The sequence below is a fragment of the Neomonachus schauinslandi genome, chromosome 5 (assembly GCF_002201575.2).
Source record: "Neomonachus schauinslandi chromosome 5, ASM220157v2, whole genome shotgun sequence".
Lineage (NCBI taxonomy): Eukaryota > Metazoa > Chordata > Mammalia > Carnivora > Phocidae > Neomonachus > Neomonachus schauinslandi.
Genome location: NC_058407.1, coordinates 28,948,956 through 28,969,957, shown reverse-complemented (window position 1 = coordinate 28,969,957; position 21,002 = coordinate 28,948,956). Strand labels below are relative to the sequence as shown.

Below are 21,002 nucleotides of genomic sequence, written 5' to 3'. Positions count from 1 at the left end.
AGTTTTAATTTCCACTTATGCTTACATTTTTACATTACTGAACTTAAATCCTAGCGACTCTCTTAACATTTTTTCAAAGCCAAAGTGCAGATAAATTTCAGATGTGGAGAGGAAAAAATGATGTATCTACTTGGCTAACAATTTTGATTATGCTGTCTTCCTAGAATTTTAGGAACTTCTTGGGGTGAATTGTATACATTATTTTTTCTGAAGATTTGGCATAAAAATATCTTTAAGCTTGTGATCTTTGCATTTTAGTGCTTAGAAAGTCATTTTAATGATTAAAATCATAACCCTACCATCTTCTCTGCATTACCAGTAAATTTGTATCCATTTCAGGGAGTTTACATATTAGAATTTTTATTAAAACTTTATTCTGACATCAGATGCAATAACATACTGTTACATTTAAGGTCTAGCCAGGGCATTGGGGTGTCAAGTAGCTTTCTCAACAACTATAGACAGAGTATAACAGGGACTTTATCCTAGTTATGAGTTCTTAGAATGTCACAAAGGGAAGGACTATTAAGTAACAGCTAGTCTATGACTCCCAAACGCTGATCAGATAGACTCTATGATTAGGTTCTTATCAGTCTACACCAAAATTAGAAAAAAAATGAGTGCAATCAAATTAGTTTTAATATAAATTACGCATACATACATATTCACATACATGAATACACACATTTCTGAAACTAGCTTCTGCTTCTGTTCTAAATATACCTTCTTAAAAACAATTATAATAAGCAGATGGCAGGTTGTTGTCATTTTGTTGAATTTGGTTTGGACCTTATAAGAAATTGACTTGTTCAATATTCAATTTCACTTGTCCCAGAAATTAAAGAATTTCTAAACTAGTCCAATACTCCCTTTTATAGGTAAAGAAACAGAAATCAAGTGAAATTATATGACTTATCTAAGGTGTCTCATGTTTAAACTAAACCAAGAACAAGATGGTATGAGACCTCACTCTAGAACTATCCAACATGCCATATATACATGTAAACACTGTGTGTATTTTTTTAAAGATGCTGACCTATACTGTTCCTTGAACATACCATGCTTATTCTTAACTATTTGTTTTTGTTCCTATAATTTCTGTTTTATGGAACATTCCATCCACTCATATCCTTCTAGCTTCACTCTAACAACCCCTAAAAGTGTTCTAACAACCCCTAAAAGTGTTCTAACAACCCCTTTACCCCTCTCCTCTAAAATATTTGTCCTAACCACACCAGATAACAGTGACCCCCCCCCCCAAACTGCTGTTTGTATATAAACTCATGAGGTATTGTCCTTCACTTTAGTTTTCTTTCTTTTCTGTAAGTTCTGGAAAAGCAGGGACAAATGACCGTATTTCATGAGAGCTGTGATCTTACCACTTTACACATAAAGGTAGCTTTTTGATTGATTCGTTTATAAACATAGTCTGTCCTGCTGTCCCATGGTGAAAAGTTCATGGTCATGGCTTCAAGATCTTTTCTGCTATGTTTTGTTACAATCATCTCTTCACATCCTGCTTTCATAATGGTTCTTACTTTACCTCGGAAGTGCTAGAATACAAGTGGCTATAATAATCACAATTTTCTCTCTGATTCTTGGTCGGCCAGAAACATTTTAGGAATGAATGCTACCATCAAATATGCCCATTATCTGCATCTGAAAATTTCTCTCAATTTCTTCTGTGTCTTTGACATATTTGTGAGGAACTTTTGGCTACATGTGTCTGAAGGATACTATCCTTCCTGTCCCACATGGTAACTGATCCAATGGTACAGTTTCTCAGTATGACATATATTTTCAATTATAAACCCTTGCATGGAGAAACAGACCTTCATTTATGGATAAGTACTGTCAAAAACAATCAAGCAAACAATGAATATTGAATCTGATTAAGCCTCTAGATGTAACTCCCAATTTAGAAGAAATAGTCCAAGGTACATGCCTAAGTCTGCTAAAGAAATGGGTTCAACAATGCTAATTTAAAAATGGGCAGAATTGGGGCACCTGGGTGGCTCAGTCGTTAAGCGCCTGCCTTCGGCTCAGGTCATGATCCCAGCGTTCTGGGATCGAGCCCCGTATCGGGCTCCCCACTCGGCGGGAAGTCTGCCTCTCCCTCCTCCACTCCCCCTGCTTGTGCTCCTCTCTCACTGTGTCTCTCTCTGTCAAATAAATAAATAAAATCTTTAAAAAATAAATAAATAAATAAATAAATAAATAAATAAAATGGGCAGAATATATTAAACAGACATTTCTCCAAAGAAGACATCCAGATTGCCAACAGATATATGAAAAGATTCTCAACATCACTCATCATCAAGTAAATGCAAATCAAAACCATGAGATATCACCTTACCACCGTCAAAATCAACAACACAAGAAACAACAGGCATTGGTGAGGATGTGGAGAATAAAGAACCTTCTTGCCCTGTTGGTGGGAATACAAACTGGCACAGCCAATGTGGAAGACAGGCTGGAGATTCCTCAAAAAATTAAAAATGGAACTACCTTATGATCCAACAATCACACTACTGGGTATTTACCCAAAGAATACAAGAACACAAATTCAAAGGGATACACCCACCCCCATGTTTATAGCAGCAATATTTACAATAGCCAAGCTATGGAAGCAGCCCAAGTGTCCACCGATTAGTGAATGGATAAAGAAGATGTGATATCTATATCTATATAGATATAGATATAATGGAATATTATAGCCATAAAAAAGAATGAAATCTTGCCATTTGAAATGAAATGGATGGAGCTAGAGAGTGTAATGCTACGTGAAATAAGTCAGTCAGAGAAAGACAAATACATGATTTCACTCTTAAGTGGAATTTAAGAAACAAACAAGTAAAAAGGAAAAAAAAGGAGAGAGAGACAAATAAAGAAACAAACTCTTTTTTAAAGAAATTAACTAATTAATTAATTAAGGATCAAGAAGAGGAACCAGTCCTGCTGTTCCCAAAAAATTAATTAATTAATTTTTAAAAAGATTTTATTTATTTGAGAGAGAGGGTGAGAGAGAGAGTGCACAAGAGGGGTAGGGTCAGAGGGAGAAGCAGACTCCCCACTGAGCAGGGAACCTGATGCGGGACTCGATCCTGTGACTCCAGGATCACAACCTGAGCCGAAGGCAGTGGCTTAACCAACTGAGCCACCCAGGCACCCCCCCAAAAAACACGCTCTATATTACAGAAAATAAACTGATGGTTACCAGAAGGGAAGAGGATGGGGGAATGGGTGAAACAGGAGATGGGGATTAAGGAGTGCACTTGTTTTGATGAGCACAAGGTGATGTATGGAAATGTTGAATTACTATATTGTTCATCTGAAACTAATATAACTTTGTATAGTAACAAACTAGAGTTAAAATAAAAACTTAAAAAAAAAGAAATCAATTCAACAGAATCCCAATTTCTTCAACAGATAAACTGTAAGGAAAAGTAAAAAAAAATTAGTTTTCCAAATGTATAGTTTAAAAGAGACTTAAAAGCTATTTAAATGATTGCAATATATGTACTTCATTTGGATCCTAACTCACACAAACTGTAAAACAAAGCGTTTCTAATACTTGTGAGATGATTGAAAATGTGCACACTGAATATTTGATATTATGAAATAATATTAAATTTTAGATGTGATCTGATTATGATTGTATTAATTAAGTGCTTTAATCTTTCAGAGAAACATACTGATATATTTTTGGATAAAATGACATGACATCTGGAATTTGCTTTGAAATTAAATGGAAGGGGGAAGATGGGTAGAGATACATAGAAAAATACTGGCATTAGTTGACCCTTGTTGAAGCTCGGGGATGTGTGCACCAGAGTCTCTTACTTTGCAGATTTTGTATATTTAAAAATGTTTCTATAATTTTCTAAATAAGATTTGTATTTGAATTTTCATCCTGGTTCCTCTTCTTGATCCTTAACATCCCCAGGCAAGTTGCTTCAGCTGTCTAGGCCTCGGGTTTCTTGCATCTTTCACAGAATTTTTGTGAGAATTCAGTAAGTTTTTCTACAAAATAATCTCCTACCACAGTGCAAAGCGGGCCCTCAATTACTGGTACCTGGAAATATCATCAATAAGGAGATGAAAGAGTGCAGCTTCAATTATCTTGCTGATTATTTAGTCTGTAAATCTGTGACAAAGTGGTTTTTTTTTTTTTTCCTGTATAACATAATTATAATGCGTATTATCCCGAATCTGCTCTGCCCATGGATCACACACAGATCTTTCATTGAAAGCTCTTATTCCTGGGTTGGCTCTTCCTACCAGACCCTTTGTGGTCTTGTTGCATTCATCATTGCTCCCATGAAGTTCAGGGTCTCTAAAGAGCTTGTCTACCAAGCTCTGCCTTTGGCTGGTCACCCCTCGGTTTAGCAAGCACATGTTCCCCAACAAATAACTAAGCTTCCCAAAAGCTGTCCTGACCCATTTAACTCTAGTTTAGTAGTGGCAAATGCTATGCTCTTTTGGCAAATTTGTAAAATATCAGTCTTTGTTTATGTTGGGCTATTTGTTTTGGTCAGCATTATGATCTTTAGAGTCAGAGTGGCTTTGGGTTAAAATCAACTCCGGCACTAACTAGAGATAACTAGGAACCTTTACCTTAGCATTCCCTTGCCTCTATCTCTTCATCTGAAAATGCTGAGCATGAAGTAGACTGGGGTAGAAATACTAGAGCTAAAGATTCTTCTGCGGTGATTAAAAACTTTATTTCAGTTAAAAATTGTTTATTTGAACTGAAACTAATCCTCAAAGAGTATGAAAGCAAACAGTTATTCAACCTTAAGTATATTTTTATCTTAAGCTTTTAAATTAAAAAAAAACTAAATTCTGTCTATAAATATGATCTTATTAACCATATATGATTTTAACTAAGTCATTCTTATTGAAACTGATGAATTTTATAGTCATTCCCAAACTATATGGAAAGTAAGATGTTGAGTGTTTTAAATGAAATATTAGCCAGGTAAAATTCGCTTCAAAAAAGATATTCTACAATAGAAAGAAAGCCATGAGGATATGAGTCAATGCCTTTCGTAATGATCTTAAGTAGAAAGTTTAAGTAACTATGAAATAAACTTGTAAATTAATGTGCATATAACTGATTTGACCTCTTAAGTAGTTTGCAACTGTTAAATAATGACCTTCACGGGGATGCGTAATATCTGTGGACCTTCTATATATAATACATAATGTATGCCTGTGTTTCTCATTAGAAATGTACATAAATCTGAGTATGTAGATAATTGCATCTTCCAAAGATGGCATTAATTGTATCTCCCATCCTATATGCTTTTATTAAATACAAACTGGTCCCAACCCCATCAAAAGATGAAGTGAATCAAATTCCCCTCCTGTGGAATCTGGGATGGACTTATAATGTCTTGATGACTTAATGGAATGGGCCAGAAGAAACACACAGCATGACTTTGGAGGCCAGGTCAAAAAGGTTGTACAGCTGCTACCCAGTTCTTCTGGGACACTTGCTCTGGAGGCAGCCAGGGGCTATGGGCTATGTAAAAAAGCCTGTCTAAGCTGAGACCACCCTGCTACAGCGGCCACATGGAACATTCCAGATGAGAGAACAGCTGAGCTCACAGGCAATAGCAGCACCAACTGCAGTTATGAGAGTGAGCTGTCTTGGGTGTGGAGCCTAAGCTAGACTCCCCATGGCCATGGCCCCAGCCAACACCTGACTGAGACGCCTGAGAGACCCCGAGCGAGAACAGCCTTTCTGAGATCTGCTCAAATTTCCTGTACTTAAATAATGAGCAAAATAAAATTATCTTTTTAGATCGCCGAGTTTTGAGATAATATTTATTCAGCAATAGTAACAGGAACAGAGTGGTTTTCTAAATTTAATTATTTTTCAGTGAGCATCCTTTAATATAATTCTAATTTTTCCATTAAAATGCAATTATTTCCAAGGCTAGTCTGAATTATTTATTTGTTCTCCCAAATTCTGTAAATGGAACTTTATCTTCTTTAAAATAGGGTTATTTATTAAAGTAAATAAAATTCTACTTGTTACCAGAAAATCATTTCTGAAATAAAGGCTAATGAGAATTGTACTTTTTTTTCAGGTTGTCCCCGTGATGAATAGCATGGTTCTGCTAGCAAATGTCAGCAATCTGGTAAACATCATGTTGGACAAAGGCCAGGATGTCCTAAGACATCATGCTTTCTTTCCCCGCTGCTCTGTGGCAGGGGTCCAAACTCCAAGATTTATTCTTGTTGGTTTCCAACAGTATTTTTTATAATTCTGTCTTCAATTTAATAATTAGGACAATGGTGATACACTTCAGTTTTTGGCACGTGACATGACATGTTGGAGTCCCAGCTCCATCAAAAACCTTTCTGTTCAAGGCAGACATGTTTCCCTATTTCCCTCTTAAAAATGGCCATTTGATTGTGGTGGCAGTTGGATCAGCTTTCAGAAATAGGAGATTCCCCCTTTAATTCGATTCTCTTTTCAAATAAACTCAAGGAAGGTTTAACCTTCCTGGTTCTATGTCTAGTCACCCTCAAAACAAAACAAACAAACAAAAGCAAAAACGCTGTGTACCACAGCTCCATGACTCCTAATTCCCAGTCAGCCATGTTCCTTCCTTTTTCCAGCTTGATAGAATCAGGAATATTGTAGAATTATGCACTCATCCAAGCACCAGGTCATGCATATGTTCATTTATTCGTCAGGCATTTATTGATGTTGGAGTATCTACCAAGTATAAGGCATTTTATTGAGTAGAAGGTATACAAAAATAACTTATCACTATGCTTCCCTTCTGGTAGAGAAAGTAAATGTTTAAATAGGTAAATAAAATATACTGAATAACTATTATATAATATATATTTGATTAATATAGAATAATCAAGGCAAATGTAGATTACAGTGAAAGCACAGAAGTAGACAAGCTGCAGAAATTGCCTCAAAGCAGTCTTCAAACTAAGTCAAGGGCTAACTGACTCCTGAGTGTCATAGTGTAGTTGCTACAGGGCTTTCTCCTTTTATTAAGACTGGATTGAAAACCGGGTTGATTCTTCTTTATCCTTATTTTCAAGGAGATATATAATCTTCTTGCTATTCTTTGAAGGAGAAAAGTTCAGATTACAGGGTCTCCTGCATTTCTTTTGCCCAGGGAATTGATATTCTCGAAACCTATTCCCATCCTGTCCTCTGAAGCCAGGATGATCTTGCAGAGGAGAACGCCTCACAGCTGCAGTCTGACCAAATGCCTTGATCCCACACAGCTGCCTCTCTCTCCCTCCTGGGACTGAGAAGGAAACCAGGGATCTGTCAGTTCTCAGTCAGGTCAAGAAGACAGATGCTTCCTTTGGCTTTCTCTGACTCCTCTCTTCCTCCTCCCCATCTTTAACCCCTGGTGTCAGGAACTTTGGCCATCTGGGTCACATGAGAATTCCTCCTGCTGCATCTAAAGATCTGCCATACTCCACCCTCTCCAATACGAATTTAGGCAACCCACTGGGCATGCCCTGTGCACAGCCTCCTTCCCATACCATGTCTTAGGCACACCCTTTTGATGCATCTGAAACTCCTAATGAGGGTCACCCCACGTCCCTGCTGCTGCAGAGCCAGACATAAACTATAAAAGCAACTGAGCTTCCAACATTGTCTCTGCCCCTCTACAAAATAGCCCTAATTTATTCTTCTGAGTTGACTTCACAGAGGAAGTCTAATGGTTCATTTACCTCACATATAAAATTTGCTTCTGGAAAACCAGTTTCCCCAGACAAGAAATAAGCTATCTCATGTATGTCCCAAGTGGTGGCTACTGACAAAATTTTCACCAGTTGAAGCAAAATGATTAAAAAGAAGAAAACTAACTCTATGCAGTGTAAAGGGTTGTGGGTTTTTCTTTTTCTTTCTTTCTTTTTTTTTTTTTTTTGCTAAGACATTTTTAAAACTAAAATATCCTTTGCCATATGAGGTACATTTTAGGAACCAGTAGTTATTTGTACTGCTTTTACATGGCAAAATAAAATGTTACATCTTCCAACATCATCTCTAGAGAGCCAAATATGTGGGTTGTGAATCATTTATCATTATAAAATAGCCAAATGTTTCACTGTTCTCCACTTCACCAAACCAATTTTGTTCAAAGGAATGGTGTTTGGAGAAGACTGAATTGCTTGATAATTGTACCATTTTCTAATTCGTGTCTATTTATAGTTGGAGGTGATGTGGTCCTCTTTAGGAGGGAGGGAAGAGAAGGCGCTATTTTGTATCTAGCTCGACAGGCCCTGTACTTCTCAGAGATTCTCAGTGTTGAAGAAAAATAAAAGAACATTATGAGGAATAGCCTCATGTTACTAGCCAACTTTGTCTGAAATGGTAAACTAAACAGAACAGTATGGTAGACACTTTTATCAGTATTTTATATTCTTCCTAATGAAATGTGATATATTCCCATTTCTCCAATGAAAGTTTCAATGTTTCGGCATTTACAGGTAGTAAATGGTAAAGCAGGACTTGAGTTCAGAGGTGTTGAACTGCAAAACCCAAGTTCTTGCAACTATTAAATCATTTTAAAAGCTTTGTAAATTCTTTTGAAATTTGCTTATAAGAAATGCATCAAGGGGCTCCTGGGTGGTTCAGTGGGTTAAGCATCTGAGTCTTGATTTTAGCTCATCATGATCTCAAGGTTTTGAGACTGAGCCCTGCATTGGGCTCCATACTCAGCATGGAGGCTGCTTGAGGATTCTCTCTCTCCCTCTCCCTTTGCCCTTCCCCCTACTCCCTCTCTCTCTCAAATAAATCTTTAAACAATTAAAAAAAAAGAAATGTATCAATAACTATTACTTTAATTTGGAAGATTAGTCAAAAAACAGTGCTTATACATATTTCACCTCAGGGTTGATCTGCCTTTTAGCAACAAAATGGAAGTCAGTACCAAATAATGCTACCTGGTAACACTTGAGCCAAAGATGAATGGCTACCTGGTAACACTTGAGCCAAAGAGTATACATATAAGTAAGGGAATTGTTTTCCTTCAAGATAATAAGTACATAAAACAGCAGCCACTCACAGGATCAATATTAGGACATTTTAAAAAGATTTGACAAGAATGAGTTACATTGTAGGTTTATTATTTTAAGGTAACCCATAGATTTTTGAACTTGTTCATCTTACATTTTTTTTTTTTATAAATGCTACATTTAAGAGTAAATTGCTTTATGTCTTAAAAGGATAAATTAAAAAAAAGAAGATAGGGGTCTCATTCAATTCTGGTTCAAATTACAAGCTAAATTACAACAAATTCAGCCAAACAACTTGGCCAATATCTGTGGAGTATTCATTACTTTCTTGGACAGGTGAAAAAATGTTTACTTTCTCAATCCCCCATGCTAGAGAAAAACATACATAATGCTATTTTGATAAATTGGAACGAGGAACTAAAACATCCATGTATCTTCTTGAACACCTCAAATTTTCCTATGAACTAATTATTGAATTCCAATTTCAGTTTTTACATCTTAGCTTTGATATAGAACTGTTTAAAAAATCGATGTTGTTTAACTTCATCAAAAATACTTTCTAGTGGCAAAAATAGTCAAACATTTTAGTAAGAAGTGTTTGCTTCTATTAAATATTGTTTAGATATAAAATGACAAAGGACTACTGTCCTTCAACACTAGCTCCCCTCTGCTCATTAAAAGCTTTGGCAAGAATAATCCTTAAGAAAACATTAGCCTTTGATAACAATAAGCATTCACATTTCTCATCCCAAAGTGCATTACATTTTTTTTTCTCTATTATAATAATTCAAGCTTCATATTCAGGACTAAATAACTTAAAACAAAAAAATAAAATAAACTGCATTGCCTTTATGATAAATAAGGTTGCCTATTTCTCCTTCCTTGTTTTTTTCTATATATCTTTCACCTTTTACTCCATATAATCATCACATAGAAAATATATATCGAGAGTCCACTATGAGCCAGGCACCACACACAAATATGAGGTTCTCTAAGGCCAGCTGTGATTTTTCTGCAGATGAAGATGTCAAGGCTCCAAACAGTGCCAAGAGCATGAAGTGAGAAGTTAGATGGTAGTGGAGAGTGTGAATACAGTGTTTTCTTTAAAGGCAAACAGATTGTTCTTCCTTTTTGAAACGTATTTTCTGTTTTAGAAATACCTGACCAAAACCTGTCACAATATATTTATGAATTCAATAAAAACTAAAAGTAACTCAGATGAGACCATTGGTCATGGGAACTCAGTTCTCTTCATTCGGTAGGGTTCCCCCAAACAAATCATTATTATAATCTTCACTACTTCCTTGGTATATAAGGTCAGTCAGTCTTTTAAAGGAATGATGTATACTCTGGGCTCTTAGGTCAAAGATAACATATAGAAATCTTCCTCATCCAAAAGCAAACAAAATACACTGAAACAAAATAATAACAAGGACCTCAACGAAACCGTATCATGAGAAACCCAAGTCAATGAACTTGACATTTCCAGAGACTGGATTTTTCTGTTTAGTTTTGAGCAATAGATTTAGGTCTTTTTTAAAAAGACAGCTGGAAAACTGTCTCAAATGCTTTCATCAGACTCAAGTTTTATAAACTTTTTATCACGTGAGCAAACTACATTTATGGAAAATAAAGCCTGTGAAGCTACTGGACAAGTCCTTCCTCCTTAAAAATATCAACTTTTCATTGTTGGCAACGTATGTGGTGGGTATTAATCATGAACCCTTTTAACCTTGTTTCCAGAGGCAAAGTGAGATGTAACTGGCTTCACATTTCTTAGGAACTCGGCCATTTTAATAAATTTTTTAAAAGTTTACCCCTAGTATATCTATCACATGGTGATTCCAATGTGCAGATATTTTCAACTGCATGACTGTCCTGCTTATACCAACAATGCAGATAATCTCTAGATGCTTATAACAGTTTCTGTAGAATTTGAGAGTGATCCAATCCCCCTTGTAGCAAATATACAATTCAAAAAAAAAAAAAATCACCACCAATATCAGACCCACAAGAACAAGGACCATATTTGTCTTCCTCATTCCTTCCTTGCCAGGGCGTACAACAGATCTGACCCATTGTGGTATCTCTATATATTTGTTGAATGAATGAATGAAGGAATCCAGTGGAATTATCCTGTGGCCTTTTTAAAGCCTTTCTACGCACTTTTTTCCTGGGTGTTAAATGGCTATACAATATGTCAGCACTTTAAAAGCTATCCTGAATGTTTGATTTTGAGTTGTTACTATCTAACATGTTTTATGTTTTCCTGGGTTCCAGCATGTAGTTTAGTCCAACTGTAGAGGTAGTGACATATTTTCCTGCAAAATGTTGCTAGAAAGCTTCTTGTGAAGAGATACCGGGTTCCCAAAAGAAGTACCCTACTACACCATGGAGTTTCTTCCATTAGGAAATACATCATGGCAGAGTCATTCTATGAGGATTTTTTCTTTTTTTTTTTTCCTTATAAGAAAGGCAGCCAAAAAGAGAGGAAGAGAGAGAGAGAGATGCAAATCAACTGTCATGTCAACTACATTCATTCCCCTTTGGCCCACCTTCTGGGGCCTCAGACTTTCTGGAGATTTATCTTTTGAGTGTATTGCTCTTGGAATTCCCAGGCCAAATTTTTCTTGAAACATGATAAATCAAGCTGTATACCATGTTAGGCGAAAGATATATGTCCCGTGATTATATCGAATATTTACACCATATCTTGTTGTAAAGATTGCTTTTGAAACTTTCTAAAGAATATAAACAGCTAGATTACAAAATGCCAGAGGCAAAGGCAAAACTAAGACCCAGAGATTAAGGGAGTATTTTGGTTCTTGAAAGATAATTTTTTGTTCTAAAACTTTACTTGTTTTTCTTCTCATAACTCTGCATACTTTACAATTTAGTAATGTTCACACTCTGTTATCTGGGCTAAGCCAAGAGTAGAGACATCACCCAGGTTTTAACATCTAACATTTCTTGAAAGCAAATCATGGAATTAAAATAAACCATCCCTTCGGAATTGTGGAACAGAAGACATAATTTTGTTCAAAATTTTAATTTACAGAAGGGGGACCATGAAGTTCAGAAAGATTTTTTTAAAAGTGACTCGTCCAAGATTGCAAAGGTGATGGAGCCCCAATTTAAAAAAGAAAGAAAGAGGTCTCCTAACTTAAAAGCTCCTTCCTTCTATGCTATTCAGCTTCCTTTACTTCTCCATAGGTGGCACTGTCTCTCACATTTGGAACTGCAGAGATTAAAAAGGAAAACGCTAACCTCTCGAGGAAGCCATTCCTGTGAGTGAAGCAAGGTGGGTAGAGAGAGCCTGCACCTACTCACCCAGATCAGAACACTGGACAACTCGCAGGTGACACTGACAGCGGAAGGGACACACAGGTCCCAGAGGCTCTAGGTCAGAATCCACAGGAGCATGCTCTTCCGGGCCTATCCCAGAAGCCTCATCTTCTAGCATAAAGTCAAATAAGCCTCTCTGTTGGAATGGCCCAGCCCAGGAAACTTGTGCAAGCAGGAGGAAGATGACGGTTGCCTTCATGATTTATCTCATGTATTTTCACAGCCAAGGAACCTAGGAAACAAACGAAAGGTTTAGAAGAGTCGCACCACCTGGTTAACATAACACCCCACAGTAGAGTGAGTGTAAAGTATAAAAAAAACAAACAAAGAACCATCTTTCATTTCTTGTGAGGAAGCAGAACACTGAAATGTATTTGAAAGGTATGTAACACACTACCTTGCACAGCTATTTACTTAGGAAAAGAAATTTGAATGTAATTTAAATCTTCTTGCTTGAATTTGGGGTCTGAATTGAGATGGCATATTATATATTCACATCATTTGCAAAATTGTTATGATGATTAGACCATATTGGAATTCTCAGGGCTCATTCAACACAAGCCAGGCCACAGTCAAATAAAATTTTGTCTATGCACATGAGAGATCTTCAATTCTGCATCAGAAATCTCTCTGGAAGCCAATCTCATCTCCCCATCCCACTGTGTTTATCTCGGTCCAGACCTTTCTCATTACTCCCTGAACTATCACAAGAGCTTCCAACTGGTCTCGGCCTTGAATATTTCCTTGACTCCAGGTCATCCCCCACTCTGCTGCTCAAGTCGTGTTCTGAGAATTAGATTTCATTGTATCCCTATTCTACAGAAAACTCCTTGTTGACTTCTCAAGGCTTGCCAATAAGGTCCCCATCTCCTTTGTGGCCTGTGAGACCATTCATAATTTGGTACCAACCGATGTTTCAAGCCCGCTTTCTCTCAATTTCCTCTCTCCTCCAGTCCCCACCTCAACCCTGACACTCAAAGCTAAGTGCCATTTAAGATACCTACCTTGTAAGATGGCAGTGAAGACTGAAAATGATAATGGACTTCCCTTGTGGATTCCCTGGCTCATCCAGGCAGGATGCTGCTTCCTCCCTCTTCTGTGCCCCACAGCACGTTGCTCTTACCTCTTTTAAAGAACTTATCACATTATACTGTAATTTGTTTTGCGTGCTTGGTCTGTCCCCCCAACTAGAAGATGTACTCCTTCAGGGCGTGTCTTATTATTCTTTGTTCTGTACCCAGGCCTTGCACAACATTTTGCACATAAATGACTCAATTGACCATCAATTTATTAATAATACAAGTTATTCGGTTTGTTCCAGGCAACCAGTCGGTCTTATTTTTTTAAAACCCAAACTTATCTTTTTTTTCAATATCAAATTTCTGGCCTGAGAAAGGTAACAAATGGAAAACCTCAATTTGGTGGAAGCACGATTTATTTTTTAGAATAAATCTATGGGCCAGTTTCTCAAACTGATCATTTTTTATTAAAGCAGTAAACATATATGGAAAACCCTACTGATTTCTATAGGACTTACACGTTATCTGGTTTTACCCAGAGGGCAATTTTGTAAACAAACAAAAGTACAGTTTTGACAAATCCATACAGTATTTATCCATTCATTCAATAAGCACTTTAGAAACATACATCTGTCATTGAGTTGGGGTTCAGCTGGCTGAAGGGAACTACATAGATCTGAATAACAAAAAGTAGTTGATCATGTAGAGAACAAGCAGTCTATTTTTGACTTGATATGTCTTAAAACCCTATGGAGGGGTGCTTGGGTGGCTCAGTCGTTAAGCGTCTGCCTTTGGCTCAGGTCATGATCCCAGGGTTCTGGGATCGAGCCCCGCATCGGGCTCCCTCTCCCACTCCCCCTGCTTGTGTTCCTGCTCTCACTATCTCTCTCTCTGTGTCAAATAAACAAATAAAATCTTAAAAAAAACCCAAAAAACCCTATGGAAACTAAGGATTCCCAAAACACATAGCAGATGTTATCTTTAGTTCCCCACATCTACTTTGAAATGTACACGTATAAAAATCATATTGAAGCTGCCCATTCATAACCAGATGTAAAAAAAAATGATTTTTAGTCATCAGTCAATTGTAACATATGCAACAACCACAAAACCAAAAAACAAACAAAGACAAAAAGACAAACCACTTTGGATCCCCTAACCTTAATGTATCTATCTATGTAACTTCTGGAACTTCTTGGCTAGAGGCACTAGAGAGGGAAAAAAATGTTTTTCGATTTCTTACACTTGTGTTCTTAAGTTTATATTTATTACTGAGGTCTGTGTAAGGCAGCGTATACACAGTACGGGAATGTGGCTTCTCATTTAAAAAATACCACAAAGATTATTATTCACACTGCCCCTTTAAATTCAGTATCAGGTTTTCTCTGGGAGTGTGTTCCCACTCAGTTACTGCAGAGCCTTTTAATGGAGACCCTATTGTTTTGGCAGTGTTCCCTTGGACTGGATCTAAGGGAGTGGTTTCTGTCTGTTTCACATTAAAATGCAATGTTTACGGTTTACCACAGTTTGCTAGGCTTGCATACTTAATGTCTTACAATTTTAGAAGAAAAATGAAGCAAAGTAATTGCAGATTTAATAAATAGCAATAAGAATTAACGCAGATGTTGCTTTTTGATCTTTTCTCCAGAACAGAAAATGCCTGGTTGTTTCACTAACCCCAAAAAAGGAAATGTTGAACACTAGCTCAGAGGAATATTATCATTTATATGTGTTTACTCTTGTTAAAATGGTGCAAATTCTCTGTACAATATTTTTCTTGGTTTACAGCTGAACACAAGCAGGAAGTTTATAGCTTCCATTACTTATTTTATATCACTTTGATAGGTGTGTGTGTGTGTGTGTGTGTGCATTTTAACCTGGAATGTCCTGGAGAAGAAGAATATGTCCAGAAACTTTATACAAATTCCCCCAAGAGATGATTTCTTTTAAATTAGTGTCATAATACCTGAAGACCCAGCATCTTAAAACAATTAGTTATTAATAATTTCTTATCCTGTCCTTCCTTCCTTAGTATATAAGAAAAATAAACAAAAAAGAGCAGATGCCCTTGTAGAAACCAAGGAGATTATTACTGAGACAATAAACTGTCTAAATTTCACGGAAATTGTTTTAAGCATTCTCAAAAAGTATGACTCCTTCCTAGGTATAATGTCACTACTCCACTAAAGCTAGTTGCCACAGTTTGTAAGTGTTTCATCAAAAATAATAATTTCTGGCTCTTTAAACTACTTCAGCCCATTAAACTAACTATATCATTCAGTTCAACATTTGTAGGATGTCATTCATGCCTCTGGTATAACTTTCAAGATCAAAATTTAACCCTCAAGAGATAAGTAAAACTACAACTGCAGAGCAAAATAAAAATCCCCCAGCACTAGGTGAATGAAAAACCTCAATAGTAATGGAAATAATTCAAAATAGACAACAAAAATGGCATTTATCCATAAATAAGGACTGCTATAGGAAGCATTTGGTTCTTTTTCTGGTCAAAATAGCAATAGGAAAAGAAAAAGCCACAGGAATTTATGTCACTGGGAGCCCACTTAACCAGTGGTCATTGTGTTACCCTGTTTTGAAATTAGCAAGAAAAATAACCTACACTCTCGTTTTCAAGTGATGTATCTTACAGTAAAATTTCATTGCATTGAAAATACTGAAAATACTGACTGGGTTTTTTCTTTCTCTGTAAGGAATTATGACGCTAACTGTGAGATTATCTTTAATAAGCAGCGTAAGTATTTTCAATGTTTATTTTCACCTCTCTGGTGATAATTCCTATTCTTTTCTAGGTTGTAGAAATATACATTCATTTGACTTCTGCAGCGAAATCACCAGAGTTCACATCTCTGAGGTTTTAAAAGTTCTGAAAATATGCAAGAATTCAGGAGGGAACTAAATCCTTAAATATACATATATATATAGCCCAGCTACAAATAGTATGCTGATCTAGAATATAAATGCTTTCTAAAGAAGTAAAACATTTCATTAGTACAAATACAAAATATATCAATATAGATAGTCATGGTGTTAGGTTATAGTTCTTTTAATAAACATCTTTGCAAGAACAGAAAAAACTAAAACAATGCATTCAACCATTTTACCAAATATTTAACTTCTGTCTTCAAGTAATACTTGCTTAAAATACTGCATAAAGAGTATCAAAAGTTTAGAACGATTTTTTTTTTCTTTTCTTTCTCTCACCAAATAATTCCTTTTGCCCTCAGCTTGATCGAAGTTTTATTAGTCTGTAGCAGAGTTCAGGACAATTATTGAAAACCATACCTTTTAATCCGGGGATTTGCCACAGGAGCCCTCAAAGCTGAGATGTAATTACACTAAATATTCAGCCCAAGCAAAAAGAGTTTGCAGGTGTGGAAAGGAGGAGGGGGTAGGTGCTGCTCTGTGACTGTCACTAGGTTGAAAACCTCCTGCTTCTACTCCATAGCACAGTTAAAAAATAAGGTTTCCCTCAATGAACACAATCCGGCTGACACCCACATTAGATCATATGGTAATGATATGTCTCTTGTATTGCAGCCAGAAAGTTTATCGGCCTTTTTTCTCCCCATTTGCTTTATTCCTTTTGCATCTACTTAAGATTCTAAAGGGCTTATGTGGTATAGAGGGGCAACTTGATTTGAAATTTGTTTTATTGTGTCGATTCATTTCCCTAAAACATTGTAACTAAAGGGTTTGCTTCCCCACCCCCAGCCTCACTCCACTATCCACCCTTTCTAGGCTTGGTTATAAGTAACTTCCAAAATGACAGTTTTTCTTGCTTTCATGATGTGCAAATCTGGCAAATGGAACGAAATTAATCTTGCGGTTATTTTGAATGTGGTCTGCAGAAATACATGAGTACATTTATATGAAAATACTGTTTCAGATTCTTACTTGCCCTGAGCTGTTTGTGCAAATTCAAGTACTCTGCTGTGGAGTTTTTCTAGTATTTTGAACATATTTCTAAAGTGTCCTGGAAGAAAGTCATGGTTTTATATGAAAAGAATGTCACTGTTGCTATTATTATTATTATTATTATTATTATTATTTCATTACTCATAGTTTATAATCTTTCTTGTTGTTTACCAGCCATTAGGTTTCTTCTTATTTTTCTAAATAAAACACATAGATACTAGAAATTGGTCACATTTTAATTTAGCCTGCATATGAAAATTTTGATTTTCGTGGTTTATTCTTTTATATAATCCAGAACTTTGAAAAGGCAACAGAGTCTATGGCTCTTTTCAAATTTCAGGAAATAGAAAAAAGAAAGTGTAAACACAAGCAAAAATATTTATTTAGCTACTGGAAAGCATTTTTGTGTTTTTGTAATTCCCTTGCTGGATGCTGTTTAATTCTCTCCCTGTGTGTCTCTATGTTTTGACTTCTATCTTTATGCCCTGGCGCCTAGGCTGTTACCAGGTGGAAACTTGAAATCAACATCTGTGAAACATGAGAGGATAGAGGATAGCCCTCCCATCCTCCACCTTCCCTTTCCCTCCCCTAGCCATCCAAGTACACAATTCTACAGTATATACTTCTGCCTTGATGAAACTTGAAGGAATTAAATTCTTGAGTGGGTATCTAAAGGAGGGGAGGGGTGCTGTCACATGATATTTTGCCTTATTTCCCAAGACCCGCCTCCCTAATTTTATAACATCTTACCCCACGCCTCCTCTCTTTGACATTGAATAACCACATGCCCAGTTATTCCAATCGTTTAGAAGAAAAGTCAAGTATTATTTTCCCTGGATGTTGGTGCAAAATCCACGATTCCCTTATGTGGAATTAATTACGTTTTTCTCTTGAATTCCTCTTGCATCCATTTCTTTCACACGACATGCAATCGCTTCTTTTTCATGTGATAGCTGTTTACGGACGTGTGTCACCCCAAGGGAGGAAGCGCATCATTTTCATTTGTAGAGTCCCTGCACCCAGCATAGTCATGGTATATAGTAAATTCTCAAGAAACGCTTGTAAATGACCACATAAAGACAGTCAGAACACTGGTTATAATTCCACCATGATTATTGTTTTGCCCAGCCCTGGTTTGCTCTTTATCAAAACGCAACCCTACCATAGTGTATATGATGAATAATGGCAATAATTGTCATCGAAGAGAGAGAAAGGGGTGGGGGGGATAAGGGTATGAAGGAGAAAATGGAAGAAGAAAAGAAGACACATTATCTTGATAGGTAGATCATCTTACTTTTATAAGGCAGAGCCATTTTGGTTGCCGTTCACATCTGGGTTTTTTTTCCTCTGAAAAGTAAGACAACATACTTAATCTCTCTGAGTCTCAGTTCCCATATCTGTATGATAGGTAAAAATTATTACCTAGTTTAAAATATTGGAGAGAAGATGAAATGAAGCAGTATATATAAACACAAGCAAAGTATATATAAGTATATATAAAGCGCAGAACTCAGAGCATGGCCCGATAAATTAAGCTCTCCATAAATGTTAGCTTTTATTGTTTTCTGATGTATGTCATAACAGTCCTTTGAGTTGAGCAAGGGAAATCATTTTTACTATTTCCATTTTACAGATGAGTAAATGGAAGTCCGATGATCTGCCCAAGTTCACAGAGCTGGTAAGAAGCACAACAGAAACTAATACCCAGATCTTCTTGTACATAATCTAGTCTTCCATTATTGTACTAGATTTTAAGAAAGACCGAATTCTTAATAAAGAAGATTAACTAGCAAAATTCTTGGATAGCATGTCTTTGCAGACTAGTTTAAAAACTGTGACCAAGTTACAATTCTTTTTACATGTCATCTTTGTGCAAGAACAAACATTTCCATTTTTTTTTTTTAATTTTAGTCAGAACTTCACTTCCAAAACCCCAAGGATTTTACCAAACATCATCTTACTTAAAATCCCTTTAATCGGATGGTTAAGTTGTATACATTTTCACTCCCACTTTAGGTAGAAGACACTAAGACACAACCAAGTCATCTGCAATTAAGTCACAAAGATGCCTGGGGCTATCATCAGAATCCAGGTCTCTTGCAATCTAGTGTGAAATGGAACACTTTTGAGGTTAGAAGCAGTGGTTGTGCAGAGGCTGCTGAAATTTATCCTGGCTTGGAATGTTTGGGGGTAGGGTTCACCGAAACCTTGGCTACCTTATAGATATTTGAAATATTCAAATTCAGAACACATACCACATCTGCTATTAAAACCATTTAAACTATGATTTCTACTGACAACCCACTCGTTAGCAGGGTAACTATATTCTACATGTTGTCAAAGTTCATTTCAAGGCTAGTCACTCTTTCTCACTAACATCAAATACAAGTGATTTAAATTGTACCTGTATATTAAAGATGTGAGGAATGCCAGAGTTTAGAAAGGTCTCCTTCGGGCACCCTTTTATTTTCTAAGAGGTTTGGAAGCAAGTGATTATCATCACAAACCTGATGTGACTGGTTTATTCTTAGACTGACTCTTCAAAGTCAGGTCAGGGGCTGGAATGGGTTGTCTGGCTCTTTATTCTGCCACCCTGGACAGATTTTCTCTTTTAGCCAAGAAAGAAGGTTCGGGTGGAATTCAGGGCAGCCTTGAACACAGGGTGGCTTGAAACACAATCTGGTCGTAGAAAACTATTCCCTTGGCCATCTTTCTTTCCAACAAGCCTCCTCTCCCCTGACCCATCACCATTGTGTTCCATGGGCTTGTCCCTTGTATAAATAACTTAACCTCTCTGTCCCTTAGGTTTTTAATCTATAAAGGGATAAGCATAGTAGTACCTACTTCATAGATTTGTGGAGAGGTTTCAAATAGGTTAAAATGTACAGCACTTAGAATTGTGCCTGACACATATCAAGTAACATGTAAGTGTTGGTTGTTGCTTCTGTTATTGTCACACCTGCGGTGGTGTTGTTGCAAACCTTTCCTTGGACACTCCAGTCCAGTAACCAGACTGTATCTTTTTCCTAGCCCAAGATGCAAGAACTCACATAAGCCATGATATAGTTGGAAAAGCAAGGACGTTGCAGTTGGATAAGTTTGAGTTTAAACCTTTCCTTTGTACTTGTTAAATTATACTCTCTGCCTTTCCGTATGCATAACATTTTACTGGGTTCCAAGTCCTGCTCAAATGCAGTCATGGACTTTATAAGTAGCCAGAGACTCCAGGTGAAGAATCTCTATTCTGGGAATAGGGACGAGGACAGGGTAAGTTATGAATTAAGATAGGGAAAAGAAACCTCTCTTTCACCACAGGGAGGTATTTGATTCCTTAATTCTCTGACCCTTTTCTTGAATGCTCAGGAGCATCTCTTTTATCAATGGCAGTCAAGAGATTTTTACTCTTTTCATGAATTGATCAGTTTGTACTGGGACAACAAGGCAACATGTATTGAATATCTAGTAGTGTGGGCAAAGAACATACCTCTCTGTTAAATACAAGGAAATTTCCAGTAACTTATCAAACAATCAATCAACCAGCAAATACTGACCGAGGAACCACTATGTGAGAAATATTAATATTAGGCTAATATAAGATACTAAGAAATAAAAAGTACAGTGTGAAAGGCATGACCTTAAAGAACTCAGACCAGTAAGGAGATAGGGCATAAACCATACACACACACACAC

The 21,002-nt window shown here is 36.6% G+C and overlaps 1 protein-coding gene across 2 annotated transcripts in view; it reads right to left on the bottom strand.

The window, feature by feature from the left end:
* DCN (decorin) overlaps nucleotides 1-17,061 on the bottom strand; it is a 42,494-nt gene extending 25,433 nt beyond the window's left edge. Inside the window, exons 1-2 of one of the 2 annotated variants that reach the window (XM_021687324.1) lie at nucleotides 16,680-17,061; nucleotides 12,343-12,589 (exon numbers count right to left, since the gene is read on the bottom strand). In XM_021687324.1, the coding sequence (XP_021542999.1) occupies nucleotides 12,343-12,556 (214 nt within the window). In that variant the 5' untranslated portion in view covers nucleotides 12,557-12,589; nucleotides 16,680-17,061. Of the gene's footprint in view, nucleotides 1-12,342; nucleotides 12,590-13,361; nucleotides 13,533-16,679 lie in introns of those variants that run through there. The other variant, XM_021687325.2, reaches the window with a different exon arrangement.
* Nucleotides 17,062-21,002: the final 3,941 nt, after the last annotated feature.